The sequence below is a fragment of the Penaeus vannamei genome, chromosome 22, assembly GCF_042767895.1.
Source record: "Penaeus vannamei isolate JL-2024 chromosome 22, ASM4276789v1, whole genome shotgun sequence".
Lineage (NCBI taxonomy): Eukaryota > Metazoa > Arthropoda > Malacostraca > Decapoda > Penaeidae > Penaeus > Penaeus vannamei.
In genome coordinates this window covers 39,655,441-39,675,440 of record NC_091570.1, presented here as the reverse complement: position 1 = coordinate 39,675,440, position 20,000 = coordinate 39,655,441, and the positions used below count along the sequence as shown (strand labels likewise).

Here is a 20,000-nt window from a genome sequence, read left to right as displayed (position 1 = left end):
TTGTCTTGTGGTATTTTCCTCTTTGTGTGTTATTAAACCTCGTGAATTATTTTGTAGAAATTTTGTTCTCTCATATACTGAGATGTCTTTGCAGGCTTAATTATTCTTGTTCTTTGCACTGGATTCTGTCCTTTCTCGTGCCACGTTTGGTTATTTATAGCACCAGGCGTTGAATTATTTTCTATCGTCATCAATTCTCGTGTGTGTCTCGTGCGCTGTTGTTTGATTCCTCTTTCGTTTCTTATCAGTATGTTTGGCTTCTTTTCTCTCTCTCTCTCTTCGTTCTTTCTCGTTTGTCGGGTCTCTCCGGGTTCACTGCACTTCGCTCTGCCTCTCCTTCGCTCTGCGGTGCCCTTCCTCACACCCCACCTCATCCCCTCGTCTTGCTCTCTCCCTCTTCGCCCTCTCCTCTCACCTTCTTCCTCTTCAATCCCTCCTCTTACCCTCTGCTCACTTTTCCTTATCTTTCCCAATTCCTCTCCTCCACCTCTTCTTCCCCTCTCTCCCTTCCCCTCTCTCCTCTCCCTCCGCTTCTCTTCCTCCCCCCCTCTTTCTCCTCCGCTTCTCTCCCTCCCCCTCACCTCTCTCCTCTCTCCTCCCCTCCCCCTCCTCCTCTCCTCCTCCTCTCCTCCGCCTCTCTCCCTCCCCCTTTCTCTCCCCCTCTCCCTCTCCTCACCCTCTCTCCTCCGCTTCTCTTCCTCCCCCTTTCTCTCTCCTTCCTCCCCTCTACTCTCCTCCGCTTCTCTCCCTCCCCCTTTCTCTCTCACCTCCCCTCCCCCTCCCCTCTCCTCCGCTTCTCTCCCTCCCCCTTTCCCTCTCCTTCCTCCCCCGCCTCCACGTGAGCGCCGCCGGGCATACATTCCCATCTGGCATATTCCGACAATTTTATTAAACACGACCCACTCCCGACTTTGTGCTGTGCTGCCTACGTCGCTGTTGCTTGGGGGGGGGGGGGGGACGCGGCGCCCGAGGAAATTCCGCTTGCGTGGGGCTTGGGGGCGTGTCTTGGGGGCGTGTCTTAGGGGGGTTTTATGTGTTTTATTTTTGTCTTTTTCTTCTTTTTGGTGTTCTTTGTGTTCATTTTTTACATGGTGCTTGTGGGCGTGTCTTAGTTTTTTTTTTTCTTTTTGATGTTCTTTGTGTTCATTTTGTTATTTTTGTTTTTATTGTTGTCAGTATTTATATTATTATTGATGGAGTTGTTATTTTTTTTTATTATTTTCTTTCCACCTTTTCCCTTCCTTTCACCCATTCTTCTCTCTCTTCCTCCTCCCTCCTCTTGATCCTCCTCCTCCTCCCCTACCTCTTCCTCCTCTCTACCCCCTACCTCTTCTCCTCCCTCCTCCACCACCTCCTCCTCCTCCTCCTCCTCCTTCTCCCTACCTCCTCCTCCTCCTCCACCTCCTCCTCCTCCTCCTCCTCCTCCTCCTCTTCTTCCTCTATAGAATACGTGAGATATTTTACGTACGCGCTTTGATTGTGCGATTCAGGGCTGGAACCCGTCATGGCAAGCTGCGGGGAATTGGATTCTATCCTCCTGCGTCCCTCGATCCTCCTGCGTCCCTCGATCCTCCTGCGTCCCTCGATCCTCCTGCGTCCCTCGATCCTCCTGCGTCCCTCGATCCTCCTGCGTCCCTCGATCCTCCTGCGTCCCTCGATCCTCCTGCGTCCCTCGATCCTCCTGCGTCCCTCGATCCTCCTGCGTCCCTCGATCCTCCTGCGTCCCTCGATCCTCCTGCGTCCCTCGATCCTCCTGCGTCCCTCGATCCTCACCCGTCCCTCGATCCTCCTGCGTCCCTCGATCCTCCTGCGTCCCTCGATCCTCCTGCGTCCCTCGATCCTCTCTGCGTCCCTCGATCCTCCTGCGTCCCTCGATCCTCCTGCGTCCCTCGATCCTCCTGCGTCCCCTCGATCCTCCTGCGATCCCTCGATCCTCCTGCGTCCCTCGATCCTCCTGCGTCCCCTCGATCCTCCTGCGTCCCTCGATCCTCCTGCGTCCCTCGACCCTCCTGCACGTCCCTCGATCCTCCTGCGTCCCTCGATCCTCCGCCGTCCCTCGATCCTCCTGCGTCCCTCGATCCTCCTGCGTCCCTCGATCCTCCTGCGTCCCTCGATCCTCCTGCGTCCCTCGGGATCCTCCTGCGTCCATCGATCCTCCTGCGTCCCTCGATCCTCCTGCGTCCCTCGATCCTCCTGCGTCCTCGATCCTCCTGCGTCCCTCGATCCTCCTGCGTCCCTCGATCCTCCTGGGTGTCCCTCGATCCTCCTGCGTCCCTCGATCCTCCTGCGTCCCTCGATCCTCCTGCGTCCCTCGATCCTCCTGCGTCCTCGATCCTCCTGCGTCCCTCGATCCTCCTGCGTCCCTCGATCCTCCTGCGTCCCTCCCGATCCTCCTGCGTCCCTCGATCCTCCTGCGTCCTCGATCCTCCTGCGTCCCTCGATCCTCACTGCGTCCCTCGATCCTCCTGCGTCCCTCTCGATCCTCCTGCGTCCCTCGATCCTCCTGCGTCCCTCGATCCTCCTGCGTCCCTCGATCCTCCTGCATCCCTCGATCCTCCTGCGTCCCTCGATCCTCCTGCGTCCCTCGGTACTCCTGCGTCCCTCGGATCCTCCCTGCGTCCCTCGATCCTCCTGCGTCCCTCGATCCTCCTGCGTCCCTCGATCCTCCTGCGTCCCTCGATCCTCCTGCGTCCCTCGATCCTCCTGCGTCCCTCGATCCTCCTGCGTCCCTCGATCCTCCTGCGTCCCTCGATCCTCCTGCGTCCCTCGATCCTCCTGCGTCCCTCGATCCTCCTGCGTCCCTCGATCCTCCACCGTCCCTCCCGATCCTCCTGCGTCCCTCGATCCTCCTGCGTCCCTCGATCCTCCTGCGTGCCTCGATCCTCCTGCGTCCCTCGATCCTCCTGCGTCCCTCGATCCTCCTGCGTCCCTCGATCCTCCTGCGTCCCTCGATCCTCCTGCGTCCCTCGATCCTCCTGCGTCCCTCGATCCTCCTGCGTCCCTCGATCCTCCTGCGTCCCTCGATCCTCCTGCGTCCCCGGCGAACCGCGGTGGCCGAGAGTGCGGGGAGATGGGGAGAAGAAGGGGGGGGTTAGGGAGAGGGAGAGGGAGGGGGAAGGGAGGGAGGGAGGAGGAGGGGCAGAGGGAGGAGGAGGGGGAAGGGAGAGGGAGAGGGAGAGGGAGGGGGAAGGGAGAGGGAGAGGGAGAAGGATGGGGAGAGAGGGGGGAGAGCATACTCTCACTATTCTCTTTTTCTCTTTGTCTCTCTTTCTCCCTCTATCTACCTATCTATCTATCTCTGTCTCTGTAAGTCTCTCTATTATTTTTCCTTCTTTCTTTCTTTCTCAAACCTCGTGAAGTATACCGGGAAGTGACTCCAGTTCCCTTTGTTCGCGAGGGCCCTAAATATTTCCGAGAGAAGAATAAATGAGGATGGAGGGGGGGGGGGAGAGAAGAAGAAGGAGGAGGAGAGGAAAGAGAGGCGGGAGAAGGAGGAACGGAATGAGAACGATGAGAGGAAGGAGGAGGAGAGGAAAGAGAGGCGGGAGAAGGAGGAACAGAATGAGAAAGATGAGAGAAAGGAGGAGGAGGAGAGGAAAGAGAGGCGGGAGAAGGAGGAACGGAATGAGGAAGATGAGAGGAAGGAGGAGGAGGGAAAGAAAAAGGAGGAGGAGGAGGGAAAGAAGAAGGAGGAGGAGGAGGAAAGAAGAAGGAGGAGGAGGAGGGAAAGAAGAAGGAGGAGGAGGAGGGAAAGAAGAAGGAGGAGGAGGAGGGAAAGAAGAAGGAGGAGGTGGGAAAGAAGGAGGAGAAGGAGGAGTAGAGGTAAAAGAAGAAAAAGAAGAAGTAATGAACTGAGTGCGCCTTTCCCAGAGACGGAATTAATATCACTTGAATTCGTGAGATCCTTGACTTGGCCGTTAATTGCCAGTGACGGCGCTGGCCTTTCGGTTTCCTTCGTTTTTTGTTGTTGTTTATGCTTACCTTGCGGACGGATTTTTTTGTTGGTTTTGTAATCCCTGTTTGGAACCGTTTTTTTTCTGTGTATGTTTATTATTGCTTGCGGCGATTTTTTTTCCTTTTTTTTTTTTTTTTTTTTTTGATTATGTCGAAATCCGTAGGGCTATATTTAGTTTTGTTTTCGTATCGATGGAAGCGAATATCATCTTCCATTTCTCTGTCTGTCTGTCTGTCTCTCTCTCTATCTCTCTCTCTCTCTCTCTCTCTCCCTCTCTCTCTCTCTCTGTCTCTCTCTCTCTCTCCCTCTCTTTCTCTCTCTCTCTCGCTCCCCCCCTCCCTCCCTCCCTCCCTCCCTCCCTCCCTCCCTCCCTCCCTCACTCTCCCCCTCTCCCCCTCTCCCTCCCCCCTCTCCCTCCCTCCCTCTCTCTCTCTCTCTCTCTCTCTCTCTCTCTCTCTCTCTCTCTCTCTCTCTCTCTCTCTCTCTCTCTCTCTCTCTCTCTCTCTCTCCCTCTCCCTCTCTCTCTCTCTCCCTCTCCCTCTCCCTCTCCCTCTCCCTCTCTCTCCCTCTCCCTCTCTCTCCCTCTCCCTCCTCCTCCTCCCTCCTCCCTACCTATCCCTACCTATCCCTCCTCCCTCCCTCCCTCCTCCCTCCTCCCTCCTCCCTACCTATCCCTACCTATCCCTACCCATCCCTTCTTCCCTTCCTCCCTTCCTCCCTACCCATCCCTACCCATCCCTTCCTCCCCTATATCCCTATCCCTCCCTCACCTATCTCCCTCCCTCTTTTTTCTTCATCCTTATTATTCCTAAAAAGGATTACATATGTCGGGAGATCGCCCCTTCGTGTCGGTCTGTCGGCGGCGATGACTTATTCATGGGCGGCGCTGATAAGATCGCGATTCGGAGACGGATGTTCTGACGACCGCGCTGACGTCGTCTTGACTGACTGACTGACTTCTCGGGAGCTCGGGCTTCGGGACCGGGCGGGAGGAAGGCCTTCGGGGCTCCGGGCGGGGCTGCTGTTTGGTGGTGGTAGCGTCGTTGTTGGTGTTATCGTCGTTATCGTCATCTTTGTCTTCGTCATCATTATCATTTTCATCGTCTTCGTCTTCGTCTTCATCATCATTATTATCATCTTTGTCTTCGTCTTCATCGTCATCATCATCATTATCATCATCGTCATTATCATCTTTGTCTTCGTCATCATCATCATCATTATTATCATCTTTGTCTTCGTCTTCGTCATCATCATCATCATTATCATCATCATCATCATCGTTATCGTCATTATTATCATCTTTGTCTTCGTCATCATCATCATCATCGTCGTTATTATCATCTTTGTCTTCGTCTTCATGATCATCATTATTATCATCATCCTTTTCACTATTATCATTATCATTAGTATTATTGCTGTTGTTATTGTTATATTATTATTGTTGTTATTGCATAATAATACTAATAATAATTAGTATTATTATGTTGTTGTTATTATTGCTATTATTACGCTTGTTTTTCAGTGGCATTCGCGCTTCTACTACAATTCCTTTTTAACATCTTCCTCCTTCTTCTCAGCACCGTCGTTCTCGCGATGATTCCTGCGTCCACGGAGGTGCCTCTTCCTTCCTCTCCTGACGTTTAGGAGGAAAGGGACGTCGCTGCGAAAGGGGAAAGGGAAAGGGGGGGGGAGGGTAACATAAACTTGGAGGAGAAACGGTTGATATTAAAAGTTTTTTTTTTATTAGCCTTTTCCTTTTCGCCACAAAATTCTTGCGATTTTTGGACTAAGGGAGAGGGAGGGAGGGAGAGAGGGAGGGAGGGAGGGAGGGAGGGAGAGAGGAAGAGGGAGAGGAAGGAGAGATATATAGGAGGGAGAGAGAGAGAGAGGGAGGAGAGAGAAGGAGAGGGAGAAGGAAGGAGAGGGAGAGAGGAGGAGGAGGGAGAAGGGAGAGAGAGGGAGAAGGGAGAGAAGAGAGGGAGAAGGAAGAGAAGGAGAGAGAGAGAAGAGAGAGAGAGAAGGAGAGAGAGAGAGAGAGAGAAAGAGAGAGAGAGAAGAGAGAAGAGAGAGAAGAAGAGAAGAAGAGAGAGAGAGAAGGAGAGAGAGAAGAGAGAGAGAGAGAGAGAGAGAGAGAGAGAGAGAGAGAGAGAGAGAGAGAGAGAGGAGAGAGAGAGGAGAGAGAGAGGAGAGAGAGAGGAGAGAGAGGGAGAGAGGAGAGAGAGAAGGAGAGAGAGAGAGAGAGAGAGAGAGAGAGAGAGAGAGAGAGAGAGAGGGAGGGAGGGAGAGAGAGACAGGGAGGGAGAGAGAGAGAGAGAGAGAGAGACAGGGAGGGAGACAGGGAAGGAGGGAGGGAGGGAGGGAAGGACATGGTGAAGAGGCGCGAAAAGTTCCGATAAAGAGTAGACTTGGGCAGTAAGAGGTCGAAGAAAAACAAGAATCCTCTTTCACATCCAAAAGAGTGTTCGGTTCCGTATCCGAAGTAATGAAGTAATTATTATTTTTTATTTGTTTTTTTATTTATTATTATTATTTTTTTTAGAATGAAGTCATGGATGTTTTTTCCTCTAAAACGATGAGCATCTGAAAGCTTCACTCAGTTTCCGAAGTAATGGAGCCTCGAATATGTTGTTAAATATTTTTCCAAGCCATAAATACTCGGACTTTTTTCTCAACTGTATTAGGTCCTTCATTCCGCTTCGAGGCCATTCCTCTCCACCTCCTCTTTCCCCTTCCTTCGTCTTCACCTTTCGCTTCCCCCTCTCCCTTTCCCTCCCTCTCCCTTTCCCTCCTTCTCTTCCCTTTCTCCCTCCCTTCCCTTTCCTCTCTCTCTCTCTCCCTTTCCCTCTCTCTCTTCCTCCCTTTCCCTTCCCCTCTCCCTTCCCCCTCCCTCTCCCCTTTCCTCCTCTCTCCCTTTCCCTCCCTTTCTCCCTTTCCCTCTTCCCCCCTCCCCTTTCCCTCCCTCTCTCTCTTTCCTCCCTCTCTCCCTTTCCCTCCCTCTCCTCTTTCCCTCCCTCTCCCGCCTCCCTCTCTCCTTTCCCTCCCTCCCCCGTTTCCCTTCCTTCCTCCCCCCTTTCCTTCCCCTTTCCCCTTCCCTCCCTTGCCTTTCCCTTCCTTCCTCCCCCTTGCCTTCCCTCCCTCTCTCCCTTTCCCTCCCCCTCCTTTCCCTCTCTCCCCTTTCCCTTCCTTCCTCCCCCCTTGCCTTCCCCTCCCCTTCCCATCCTCTCCCCCGCACCCTCCCCGCCCCCTCCTCCCCCCGTCACGACCTCCCCCCCATGCGAGGCCGTCACCCCGGGGGCGATCGAGGTCGTTGCCACGGTTGCCGCCGCGATGACGTCAGAGCCTCCCCTCCCCCCCTCCCCTCCCCTTCCCCCTTCCCTTGTTCGTTGGCATGAGGGGGAGTAGGAGAGGGGGGTGGTGGGGAAGGAGGAGGAGGGGGGGGGGGTGTCTCGACCCTTTGCACGCCGAGGGAAATCTGGTTTAAGTTTTCGGCGTTTTGTGGAAGGATTTTGTTCATTTTTTATGGAGTTAATTCCATAATTGACATTTCTATATGCGTATGCAGTATATGTCTTCTTTTAAGTCAGAAATCCAATTAGAATATATTTATATATATTTTTTAACAATGGATGTGAATTATAGGACACCTATTTCCCCGCAAAAGGAAATTATGAATATCAGCTTATCAGCCCCTAACCCCACCTCCACCCCCCGCCCCACCCCCAACACCACCCCCATCCCACCTCTACCTCCACCCCCCACCCCACCCCCCCCTCCACCTCCACCTCCACCCCCACCCCCACCTCTACCTCCACCCCCCACCCCACCCCCACCTCCACCCCTTTCCAACAGACACAATCAAACCGGGTCGCGGGGCATTGAATGAACACGCCCACTTGGAATCGAGGGCGTGGTCGGAGCTGCCACTCACAGTTAAGCCGCCCAAAGCCGCCCACGGATCTGAATCTGTTATTAATTTGACGCCCGCAATCAGGCAGAGCGGCCGGGGGGGGGGGAGTGGGGGGGTAATTTCCTTTGTTTCGTTTTGTTGATAAATCCGTGGTTTGTTTTTCTTGGTATCTTTGCTTTTGTTATTTTTCTTCCTTCTTTATTCATGTTCATCTCGTACACTTTCGTTTTTTTTTTCTTCTTCGCCCTTTCCTTCTCTTTTTCGTTTTTATCCTGCCTCTTCTACTTCTTCTTCCTTCTCTTCTCGTCCTCTTCCTATCTCTCCGCTCTTCCCCGTTAGCATCTTCCTGCTTCTTCCTTCTCTTCTCGTCCTCTTCCTATCTCTCCGCTTTTCCCTCCTCTTCCCCGTTAGCATCTTCCTCTTTCTCCCTCTTCCTCCTCGTCTCCCTTCTTCCCTCTTAGCGTCTCCCTTTTGGTGGCTGAAGTTGTAAAATTGCTGACTCGATGTTTTTTATTTCGTGGGGAAAAAAAAACAAGATTAGTTTCCTTTGTCTTAAGGAGAACATGTTTTTTCTCTCTCTCTCTTTCTCTTTTTCTTTTTTTTTTCTTTTCTTTCCCCTCCGTGTTCGCGTGGCCCGTCTGGTGGTGTCGAGGATTTGGGGAGATTATCTTTGTGTCTTTGTTGAATCACTTTTAGATGGCGTAATGTTCAAACAAATGTGTTCGGATGCAAGGAGGGTTAATGTTCAAACAAATGTGTTCGGATGCAAGGAGGGTTAATGTTCAAACAAATGTGTTCGGATGCCAGGAGGGTTAATGTTCAAACAAATGTGTTCGGATTCGGATGCAAGGAATGAAGTCATGAGCCATCGAGAGCCACTCTAAAAATCTGCCTTATATGGCTTTAATATTCAACCAAGGGCATTTACCTTAATTATTTTGGATTTTCATGTCATACACAGGTATTACTCTTTTTTTTTTTTGACACCAGACCATGAGCTAACCGCACCTCCTTCCCGCAGGATACTCGTCGGGGCGCCGAAGGACCACAACCTGCAGCCGGGGACGAACCGGTCGGGCGCCCTCTGGAGGTGCCCGCTCACCACCCGAACCACCGACTGCGAGCAAGTCCAGACCGACGGCTTCAAGAGTGAGTTGATTTTCAACCCCCCCCCTTCCCCTTCCCCTTCCACTCCCCTCCCCCCCCATTTGGACAGCTTCAAGACGGTTTATTCTGCCCCCCTCTCCCCTCCCCCTCCCCCCCAAAAAAAATCCCCTTTGAATAAATAATTTATCCAAAAAGAATATTTTTTTCTATTATTCTGCAACATAGGATAGGCCTACTTGCAGTGGATTGTTGACCTCACTTAACCTACTTGAGATTGAAGACGGTGTCACGGAACGGAATTCTTGAGATGAGACTCGCTTTTTTTTCATATATTTTTTCTTTTCTCTTCGATCTTGCAACGGTTGAACTGAGCCAGACTGGAACTGCTGACGAGGCAGAAGACTCTCTCCCTCTGGGATTTTGCACAGACTGGCGGGTACGAGTTGGGGGTCAACGGGCGTGAAGGATTTGCCAATGTTAGTGTTAATTCACACGAGACGGATGGCTAGGCTAGTTAGGCTAGATAAAGGTTATTGTTCACACAGACACACTTCATTCACGCAGACGCACGTACTCTCAAACGCACATCAAAAATCAAAAACAAGATTGGATGACATTAAATTTTATCGTCATACGAAAAGATGAGTCACAACACATTATTTAACAACAATTAAGTCAAGACTGAGAAGAAAAAAAACACGCTTAATTAATTTTTCAATATGCGGAGGATTGTATCACAGACATCGGTTAGGGAAGTTTACAGAGAGATAGAGAAATAAAGTTATTAATTCTCGTAATTTGAGTTAGGACACGGGGCGCCTTCCCCGCTATGGCGAACCAAGTGACAGAGAGATATTCAAACCAACTCTACCGCCGGGTTCTTTATTAGCCAACGTCTATTAAACGCAAGACGCAGAATTAATTATTAATGCACCGTTACTGTAATCTGTGTTTTTCACTGTCACTGCGCGTGATCTGGTGTAGAGTACATGTGATATTGTAGATATATTAATACTCATGAATGACTTAATCGTCTGTTCTATAGATATTGTGATATATGTGTAATAGGTTTATGTAGGAGAGAAAGACATGCTTTGGGAAGCAACATTCTCGAACGTGTTACAAACGTGTTGAATATTTTCGTTATTGAGGTTCTCATTTTAAATGTTTCCTTAAATCGCAAATGTTTTCCTTTTCAAGATTGATTCATGCCCATTTTATTTAATGTCAGAGTATCAGTAGATATTCCGTAGGTAGACATAGATGTGTACAGTATCATCCCTTGAGCAGTGGGTTGTGGGTGTGTATATATACGTAGTGGTATTAATTCCAGAGTATATTAGAGCGAGAGAATACATCCCACTTAAATGATTGCCCTGTAGATGTTCTTCATTTCAGGTTTGTGTAGCTAATGGTGTCAGTAAAGCTAAGCAGTCAAGGTTCTGTACCCGGACGCACTTAGGCTGCTGTGACAGAGTAGTAACACCAAAGACTAGAACTGTATCACTGTACCTTCGCTGTATTCTGAAGAAAGAAAAATATAAAGATAAATCACTAATGATGACCAGACAAGTGACTTAAGCAGCCTATGTGTTGAGGTACGAACCTTAACGTGTATATATACATATATATCCCTATGAAAGTTTACCGTGTACTGTACTTAGGCATGAGTAGTGTATGTAGTGGTGAATGGACACGCGAAGCCAGCGCCTCCCGCGGCAGTCCTTGCGTCCTCCTGTAGGGGTGCCGCGGGGAGGGATCTGCAGCTGTAGTGAGATTTACAAGCGAGAGACAAATGTTTTTTATTATGATCATTGTTAAGATTATGGCAAGGAACTGTAAGTATGTAGTTGGCCGAGGAAGGGCCGGTAGGATGTGCCACCGAGAGGTCAGCGAATCGGCATGCAGGATATGTGTAGGCCTATATGTGTTACTGTGTGTCGGCGGCCTCTCTGCCGCTCTCGGATTCACGTCCCAGAGTCTCGGCCCCGCCCCCTGGGGCGGCGGAGACGCCCTCGCGCGCCCAGTGTCCATGTGCGCCTGTTTGTTCTGCTTTCGTTGGTGTCGCGAGGATGGCCAGCGCGCACTTAGTGATCCGGGACCCCAGGGGACCCCAGGGGAACCCAGGCACTCTAGATGTGCTTGCAGTGTCGCTGTTTCAGAACACCGGGTGCTGCCGCCTCTCTCCCCGCGGTGGCCTTAAGCGTAAGACAACTTCCCTGAGAGAAAAGCCCCTCGGACAGATATTTATAAGATGCAGAAAGCTTTTTGTTGCGCCCGAGACCTCCAGACAGTGAGGGACGCCATGACAGCACCCGGGATATCCGCCAGTGTACCGTGACTTGCATGCTGCTGTATAAAAAACAAAAACTACAACCCCAGCGTGTCTGCCCCGCGTGGCACGGACGTCTGCCTGCCGCTGCTGCAGGAGGCCTGACGGCGGCCCCGCCACGACCACCCGGCCGGGCCGCCTCCCTACTTCCCGGCCCGCACTCACTCACTCGGGACCAAAGACTGTATACGACTGTATATGCTGTACAGTCTTTGCTCGTGACTCTTGCACCACAAACGCACTCTGACGCTCTCTGCACTCGACTCCTGTCTCGGCGGCGGCGGCGGCGGCCTGGCTCTGGCGGCGCCGCCCGCCCCTCCGGGTCTTGACCTTATCTCTGGCTCCTGCAGGACTCCCTCTGACCTTGCCTAACATTTCTTTTACGGACTTGATGATGTGAGCTTGACTCGAGAGAAAACAAATCCGGACAAAATTCTCTGCAAAAGATTTAAGATTCTTCCAAAAGATCAAACAGTTTGGCAAATGTTTTTCAGTCAAGAGTTTGAATCAACATTGCAGAGCCTTTTAAGACCAAGACCTTCCTTTGCTGTCCTCTTTCTAAGTAGTATCAATATGTACAAATCACTTCACTTCTTCTCCTCTCTGTAGACAAAGATTTATTTCTCATTTTTTATGTTAACAAAAAAAAAGATTAAATGTACAGTACAACCAGTTTTTAAAAAAAGAATGTGTCAAAAGTTAACCATCCGACACTCATTTTAATATATTTTTTTCATACCAAGTAAACAGTCTAACTAAGTTCTTACATACATTTATTTTTCTTCAATGGCTAGCTAGCCTCTCCCTTGTGTGTGAAGTAGGAATCCCAGTCGTTGTCCGAAGGCGCCGCGCCGTCTGTGTGTCTACTCGCCTCTGCAGCGCCTCGCTCGGGACGGGAATCTAAACCCCTTTATTATTAATATCACTTTTTTCTCTCTCTCTCTTTCTCTCGACTAACGGCCTTTCAAAAATGCTGACTGTGTGTGTGTGTGTGTTCGTATGTTTTTTTTTATGTGTGTAGTTTGTGTCTGTGAGTTAAGATGTGTTTTATCCGGCTGTTTCCTTACCCTTCTCTTCTCTGTCTTTCACGTAATAAGATGGGCTTGGGTTATTTCTTCATTATTAATCTACCTTCTTTAGCTTTCGTGATTTAGGGTTAAGTATTCCATCGATTTTGAAAGTTATTTTTTCCCCTCAATTATTCGACAGGTATGTATGCCAGTGAGCAATGAATCGATAGAAGGCTAATAGAATGCGTGATTACAGGTGAAAATGTTTCAAGGTGGAAACAGGTGTATCTACGGGTTGCCATTAGGGTGTGTGGGCCAGGTGAACCGAATTTGTACTCTGGTGTGTGTGTTTGGGTACTGTGTGTATGTGCATAGAGCGTGTGTGTGTGTGTGCATCTCTACATGTACCTTCACATACGTAGGTGTATGGGGTAAGGTTGTGCTCTCTCTGTTGCGAGTGGGTGGGTGGGCGTGCGTGCGTATGCGTGAGAGAGAGAGAGAGAGAGAGAGAGAGAGAGAGAGAGAGAGAGAGAGAGAGAGAGAGAGAGAGAGAGAGAGAGAGAGAGAGCGATTGTGTGTGCGTGAGAGAGAGAGAGAGCGCGCGATTATGTGTGTGTGTGTGTGCGTGTGTGAGTGTGAGAGAGAGAGAGAGAGAGAGAGAGAGAGAGAGAGAGAGAGAGATTGAGATTGAGATTGAGATTGAGATTGAGATTGAGATTGAGATTGTGTATTTGTGTAGGTATGTATGTGTCTATATGTGCGTGTGTTTGCGAGATTGAGATTGAGATTGAGATTGATATTGAGAACGTGTATTTGTGTAGGTATGTATGTGTCTATATGTGCGTGTGTTTGCGCGCGTGCATGCGCGTGAACCCCGAGGCCGCCCGAGCCCGCGCCCAAAGGCAGTATTCGCACAGATGCGCGGCGGACGGCAAACAACTGAAAATTTTCCGGTTCACACTCTTTAATTATTTTTTTTCCATCTTCAGAGATATGTTTGTCTTACGTTATGTATGTTGCTTACTTCTTACAGATCCGGAAACAGGGCTCTACAACTTTGACTGTAAGTTTTAACCCCACCTCCCCCTCACCACCTCTCACGACCACCATCCTCATCACCATCACCACCATCACTCGCATCAACACCCTCCCCACACTCACCACCGCCACTTCACCTGCGTCTCGCCCGGGGCTCCACCTGCCCTCCGGCTCCGCTCAGCATGCAGCCTCACCTCCACCTCCACTCGCACTCTGGCTCTTGCCTGGACACCTCACAACAGCGCCTGTGGTGGCACTCGTTCATGGCACTCGATCACTTCTGCACTGGGAGCATCTTCTGGACCGACCCTAGCCCTCTCTCCCCCCTCCTATTCTCCTATTCTCCTCCTCCTCCTCCTCCTCCTTCCCCTATCCTTACTCACCACTCCCTGGCCGCACCCTCGGCACGGCAGAGAGGTCGTCCCCTCAACCGCTGCCCCCCCCCCTCCTCTTTGCTTTACTACCCTACGCCCTCCCTTTCCTCCCTTCCCTCTCCAACTCCTTTTCCCTCCCATCTCCCCCTCCTTTTCCCTCCCATCTCCCCCTCCTTCTCCCTTCTCCCTTCCCTTTTCCCTCCCATCTCCGCCTCCTCTCCCCTACCCCTCCTTATTCCACCCCCTCCCCGTCCCACTCCCATGCACGACCCGGGTTATGAAGGTCCAGTGTATTGCCATATTGCAACCCTCATTTCGTGCACGCCCACTGGTCACTGTCACGCCCTTGCTGTTCGGGGGCGTTGCAGTGCATGTGGGAGGGTCATGGTGCTGCCACCGCCGTGTCTTCACTTCGGTTCTCCCAAGTCACTCGATTTAGGAATACTGTACATAACTTGTACATACACACGTACATATGCTCATGTGCACTTTCAAGTTCAAACTCAAGTTCGCCCACCCACACCCACACCCACACCCACGCGCGCGCGCTCTCTCACACACACCCACCCACACCCACACCCACGCGCGCGCGCGCTCACACACACACACACACACACACACACACACACACACACACACACACACACACACACACACACACACACACACACACACACACACACACACACACACACACACACACACACACACACACGCACACACGCACACACACGCACACACACGCACACACACACACGCAGCCCAGCATCACCCAGCACATTAGTCCCCATCCGCCACCTGTGCTCCGCCTGCACACCTGGCCAAGTCATCTCATCACCCAAGGATCGACCGATTAACAACTACTAACGTTACACATGTGAATGATTTGCTTGGTTATTAATTTCGTTCCAGTTACAGCAACTAACCGTGATTGTCGTTGCAAGCCTTGCTGCATCCCTGCCCCGTCCACCATAGCCTCCTTTATCCTGCTCCGATCCTTCCTCTCCCCATTCTTCCCCCGTCCCCTTTTTCCCCTTTCTTTCCCCCTCCCCCCTCTCCTCATTCCCCATTCTTCACCCTTCCCATTCTTCCCCCCCTTCTCCTCTCCCCTTTCTTCCCCCTCTCCCCAATCTTCCCCCTCCCCCCTCTCCCTTCTCCGTATCAAGAACCTGACCTGCCATGGCGTGCCGACGCGTCTCTTCTCTTAAACGTCGCGCAAAGAATTCTGGGCGCCTTTCAAAATGCCATGGAAGGAGGTGCAGCAGGACGTGTTGGGTGCGAAGCCAAGGGAGCCTGGGATGTGTTTGCGCGCGTGTGTGGCCAGACAGACATCTAGGAGCATGTCAAGTTGGCAGGCACCAGGCTCGCCTCTTGGGCTGCCGCAAGCACCATGTCCTGTCTTCTGTCCTCGCCTCTTCCTCCTCCTCCTCCTCCCCTCCCTCCTCTTCCTCCTCCCCTCCCTCTTCTTCCCCTCCTCCTCCTCCTCTTCCAACCCCTCCCCCTTCCTCCCTCCTCCCCCCTCTCCTCCTCCTCCTCCTCCTCCTCCTCCTCCTCCCTCCCCCTCCCCCACCCTCTGCCCCCCTCCCCCCTCCCTCTTCTTCCTCTTCCTTTCCTCCTCCTAATCCTTTCCCCCTCCTCCTCCTCTCCCCCCTCCCCTCCCTTTCATCTCCCCCCTCCTCCTCCTCCTCCTCCTATTCCTCTTCCCCTCCTCCTCCTCCTCCTCCTCCTGCTCCTCCTCCTCCTCCTCCCCTCCCTCCTCTTTCCTCCCCTCCCCTTCCCCTCCTCCTCCTCCTCCTCCTCCTGCTCCTCCTCCTCCTCCTCCCTCCTCCTCCCTCCTCCCCTCCCTCCTCTTCCTCCTCCTCCCTCCTCCTCTTCCCCTCCTCTTCCTGCTCCTCCTCCTCTTCCTCCCTCTTCCAACCCCTCCCTCTCCCTCCCTCCTCCCCTCCTCCTCCTCCTCCTCCTCCTCCTCCTCCTCCTCCTCTGCCCACCCCTCCCCCCTCCCTCTTCTTCCTCCTACCCTCCTCCTCCTCTCCCCCCTCCCCTCCCTTTATCTCCCCCCTCCCCTCCCTTTCATCTCCCCTCCTCCTCCTCCTCCTCCTCCTCCTCCTCCTCCTCCTCCTCCTCCTCCTCCTCCTCCTCCTCCTCCTCCTCCTCCTCCCCCCCACCTTCCTCTCCCCATACCCTCATCCTCATCCTTTAACCTGGCAGTCCTCTATTTATGATTGAAGTTCTTTTTTTCATGCAACTTTATGAGAAAATCAAAAACTGATGGAACATTATTAAAGAATGCATTGCATCTATTCCATTCAGTTCAGTTAGACTTCATTTTATCTCGTTTTAGAGAGATTTTCATATTTTAGTCCTTTGGCATGGGATTATGTCAAGATAAAAGTTTTATTTTACTGAGATGTAGTTGTATGTTAGATATGTGATTCATATCATACAGTAACTGGCATTTTGTCTTTACTCTTAAGAAAGCAAGACAACAAGTTTGCTTTAGTATTTATAAGTTGTATTTGTAACCGAGAGATGAAGCCAAATAAAAAAAAAAATCCTCAGCCACGTCTCACCTGCTTGTAAAACATAACACCTACAGTCTTATACCCAATAAATCACCCAAACTGAATTTAAATAACTGATATAAACTTTTCAGAATCTCCCTTCTCTAATAAAATACACAAGTAAATAATATTCCTGCTGATGAGCTGCATTGTGCTACAATTATGCTTCGCCATGAATGCCTAATTATGCACGATGATGGAGTGTGTTTGCAATTTGCGTGTGAATGCATTTTCTGTTTCATTTTTTTTTTTTTGCCTGAAGCTAGCATGTGCCTCCACTCCTCTCTCTCTCTCTCTCTCTCTCTCCCTCCCACAGTCCACCATTCATGTGCCTCCCCTGTATCCTCATTCCAGAGTTGCATAATATCCTTTGACTTCTGGTAATACTCAGTTCCTCGATCCTTCTCCTCTTGTGGTTCTTTGTTTTTTTTATGTTTTACTCTTCTTCTTTTTCTTTTTCCTTTTCTTCTTCTTTGCCTTCCCTCTTTGGTATCTTATTTTTTCTCATCTCTTTGCTTCATGTAATTTGGGGCTTTTGGATATTTTTCCACCCATTTTTCTTTTTCTGTATCTATTTTGCACATTTGTTTCCTTTGGGACTTTTATCTCAACTCTTTTACAATTTCTACGATCACTGTTTTCATTTTTTTCCCTCCTCCTTTTTTTCTTTTTTCTTTTTTTTTCTTCTTCTTCTTCCCCCCTCCTCCTCCTCCTCCTGCTCCTGCCCCTCTTCCTCCTCCACCACCTCCTCCTCTTCTTCTTCCTCCTCTTCTTCCTCATCTCCCTCCTATATTATTTACTTAATTTTATTCATTTTTTTATATCCTCTTCCTCCTTTCCTACCTTGTCCTTCCCCTCCTACTTTTTTTCAATTTTCTATGCATGTCTTGAAAATTTTACTCTTATTTCTTTTCCCATTTTACCTCCTCTTTTCTTTCATACTTTTCCTTTCCCATTTTCCCCCTTTTCCTCCTCCTTTTTCTGTTGCTATCCTCCTCCTCCTCCTCCTTCTCCTCATCCTTTTCCCTCTTTCCCTTCTCCTCATCCTTTTCCCTCTTTCCCTTCTCCTCATCCTTTTCCCTCTTTCCCTTCTCCTCATCCTTTTCCCTCTTTCCTTTTTCCTCTCTTACTCCTCCTTCTTTTCCTCGTTTTCCTCCTCCATCACATCCTCCTTCTTCCTTCTTTATCTCCTTTCCTCCATGTCCTCCATATCCTCCTAACAGCTCATGAGAACTCAACACTAGATCTTCCATGTCTGTCCCTCTGTCACAGGACCTTTTTGTTTCCTGCCAAATTTTTATGCACATTTCATGTTTTATTTTTTTCTGGTCTTATATTTTAAGTCCATTTTTTCCCCTTTTTTTCTTTTTTTTTTTTGTGCATTGCCTTTTTTTTTGGGTTAGGTTGCCAAGATCTGAATTTTCCTCCTTTGTTTTCAGTTGTATGCTAGGTATAAGATTTTTTTTTTTTTTTTTTCCCAACTTGCATTTTGATATGTATCGAAGCATGATGATGTGGAAACCAGCGACCCCTTTTCATATATTCTTCATTATTGCTTCTGTTGTTATTTCATTTTTCATTTTTATTTTTTACATCACACTCTGAACCTATAAATGATTCCTGTTTTATTTTTTGTGTCCACAACTTTTTATGAAATGTATAACGACTCAAACAACAGAAGCAAAGAGTTATGTTAAATTGCATTTATATATTTTTGTTTGTTTGGTTGTTATCGCTTTGTTTGTCAAGGGTTGATCATGGTTTCCTGGTATCAAGATTTTCCCCCCACTTCAGACCAAAACTGAAACTTGCAAATATTAAAAATGTCACTCGGTATAAATACTGAAAATGGATCTGAAACACAAAAAGAGCAAGTTCCAGTTTGTGGTCGTGAAGGAGCATGTTTGTTTAAGTTTTGTTAAGAATATATATCTCTATACATATATATGTATGTGGCTGCGCACCAGTGGGATGAAGAAGAGAAGATGGCTTAGTTCTGAACCCTGGTGATGGCTGCCACCTCGTTGTGGTTCTTGGCCTGGCGTTTTGTGGATGGAATCTGGAATTTGAATTGTGATTTTTCTCGCCACCTTTTTTTTTTTTTATATAGTATTAAGATTTGTTTTGGATATCATGCAGTTTTGCTTTGTTGCTTAGCTTCCTTTTTTTTTCCCCTTTTTTTTTCATCGCAAGAGTATCATGTAGAGAGAATGTGGTAGCTGTAATTTTGTTTGATCATTTTGTTTTTGTTTTGTAAGTTATTCAGATTGCATTTTGGATACTGTAATTTTGCTTCTTTGCATTAAAGATTGCATTTATATATATAAATATATCTTAAGTTGTACAGTACAATGAAGCCCTCGTCTGCCTAAGCACTTTTGAGTCATGATATGTCCAGTTTTGAGCTTTTCCTCGTGCATTTGTAAATACCTTTCAGAGGGCCAGTAATGCTTCTTGTGATGAGCTTTTTCCAATTGTAGACAAATCAAAATGAAAGGTAGGTTTTTGACCTCACTTGTCTGTGATTTTTTCCCTCCCCCTTTTTTCCCCCTAAGTCAGGCAGGTTTCCCTCTTTTGGCCGACTACCTCTGCTTTGCCTAATCCCTGATACCCTCTTGCAGATATAGACACGAATTTGTCCATGCCAGCTGAGAATGAGATCAAGGACGACCAGTGGCTCGGTGTCACTCTCAAGAGCCAGGGTGCTGGGGGAAAGGTCTTGGTGAGTTGAGTTAACTTTTTTTTTTTCTTTTATCTTGTGCTTTCATTGTGTAATTTTATTTAATACAGATTTTATTGTTTATTGAATACAGATTTGATTAAAACACTTTGTATGAGTTCTCCTTTTTTCTTAATTTGCTGTCAATAAACCTCACTTATATCAATATCAGACATTCACCAAATGCATTTTTTTTTTCTTTCTTTCCTTCTTTCTGTACATTTACCTTACATAATAATTAGATATTCCTTACATGTATATACTCATTGTCATTATATTTACAAATATAATGACAACAAAACCAGATTTAACCTAATGATAATGATCTTTTCTCTGTTCATACACACAAAATAAATCAAACTCAAAAGTTGCATGAACACTTTGTTAATTGTCCTTACAGGTGTGTGCTCATCGGTACATGCACAAGGGCCCAGGGTTCCAGTGGGGCTTTGGCCTGTGCTACATTCTCACGCAGACCCTGGACGTCTCTGACTACTTGGAACCTTGCCGTGGAAAACCTGTTAATGAGTAAGGAATTATTGCTGTTCATGGCTTTATTTTAGTCGTGGTATTGTTGTATTCTTTTTGATAGTCATTTGTATTATATTTTTACATTTCATTTATTTACTCATTTTTTGTGCTATAATTTTTGGCCAATGTAGGTTAGCATCTGCAGTACTTAAATTAGTTTGATTTTATTTTATAACTAATTCCAATTGTCCTCTTTTATTGAATAAGAATGGCTTTGACTCTGACAGTTTATTATAAAAGACTTAGTTGATTATAAAAGAATTACAGGTGAGTATCTTCTGGCTGTCAGAACTGACCCTCATGCCAAATTTAATAATCCTAGATAATTATAACCACATTTTCTTTTATGTAATTAATCATCATTCAATGCTCCATACTCTTCATCTAACTTTGGTGATGCAAATTCTCAGTGTGTTTTGTTCTTTGCAGAGGTCATCAACAGTATGGCTTCTGCCAGGCTGGAACA

At 48.7% G+C, this 20,000-nt stretch overlaps 1 protein-coding gene across 4 annotated transcripts in view; it reads left to right on the top strand.

Annotated features, from left to right (window-relative positions):
* LOC113807301 (uncharacterized) overlaps positions 1 to 20,000 on the top strand; it is a 222,056-nt gene that overhangs the window by 188,047 nt on the left and 14,009 nt on the right. For 2 of the 4 annotated variants that reach the window (XM_070136981.1, XM_070136979.1), the window contains exons 2-6: positions 8,884 to 9,011; positions 13,345 to 13,374; positions 18,906 to 19,006; positions 19,404 to 19,531; positions 19,964 to 20,000. The exon at positions 19,964 to 20,000 is cut by the window's right edge and continues 172 nt beyond it. In XM_070136981.1, the coding sequence (XP_069993082.1) occupies positions 8,884 to 9,011; positions 13,345 to 13,374; positions 18,906 to 19,006; positions 19,404 to 19,531; positions 19,964 to 20,000 (424 nt within the window). The remainder of the gene's footprint in view (positions 1 to 8,883; positions 9,012 to 13,344; positions 13,375 to 18,905; positions 19,007 to 19,403; positions 19,532 to 19,963) is intronic. The other 2 variants (XM_070136980.1, XM_070136978.1) reach the window with 1 other exon arrangement.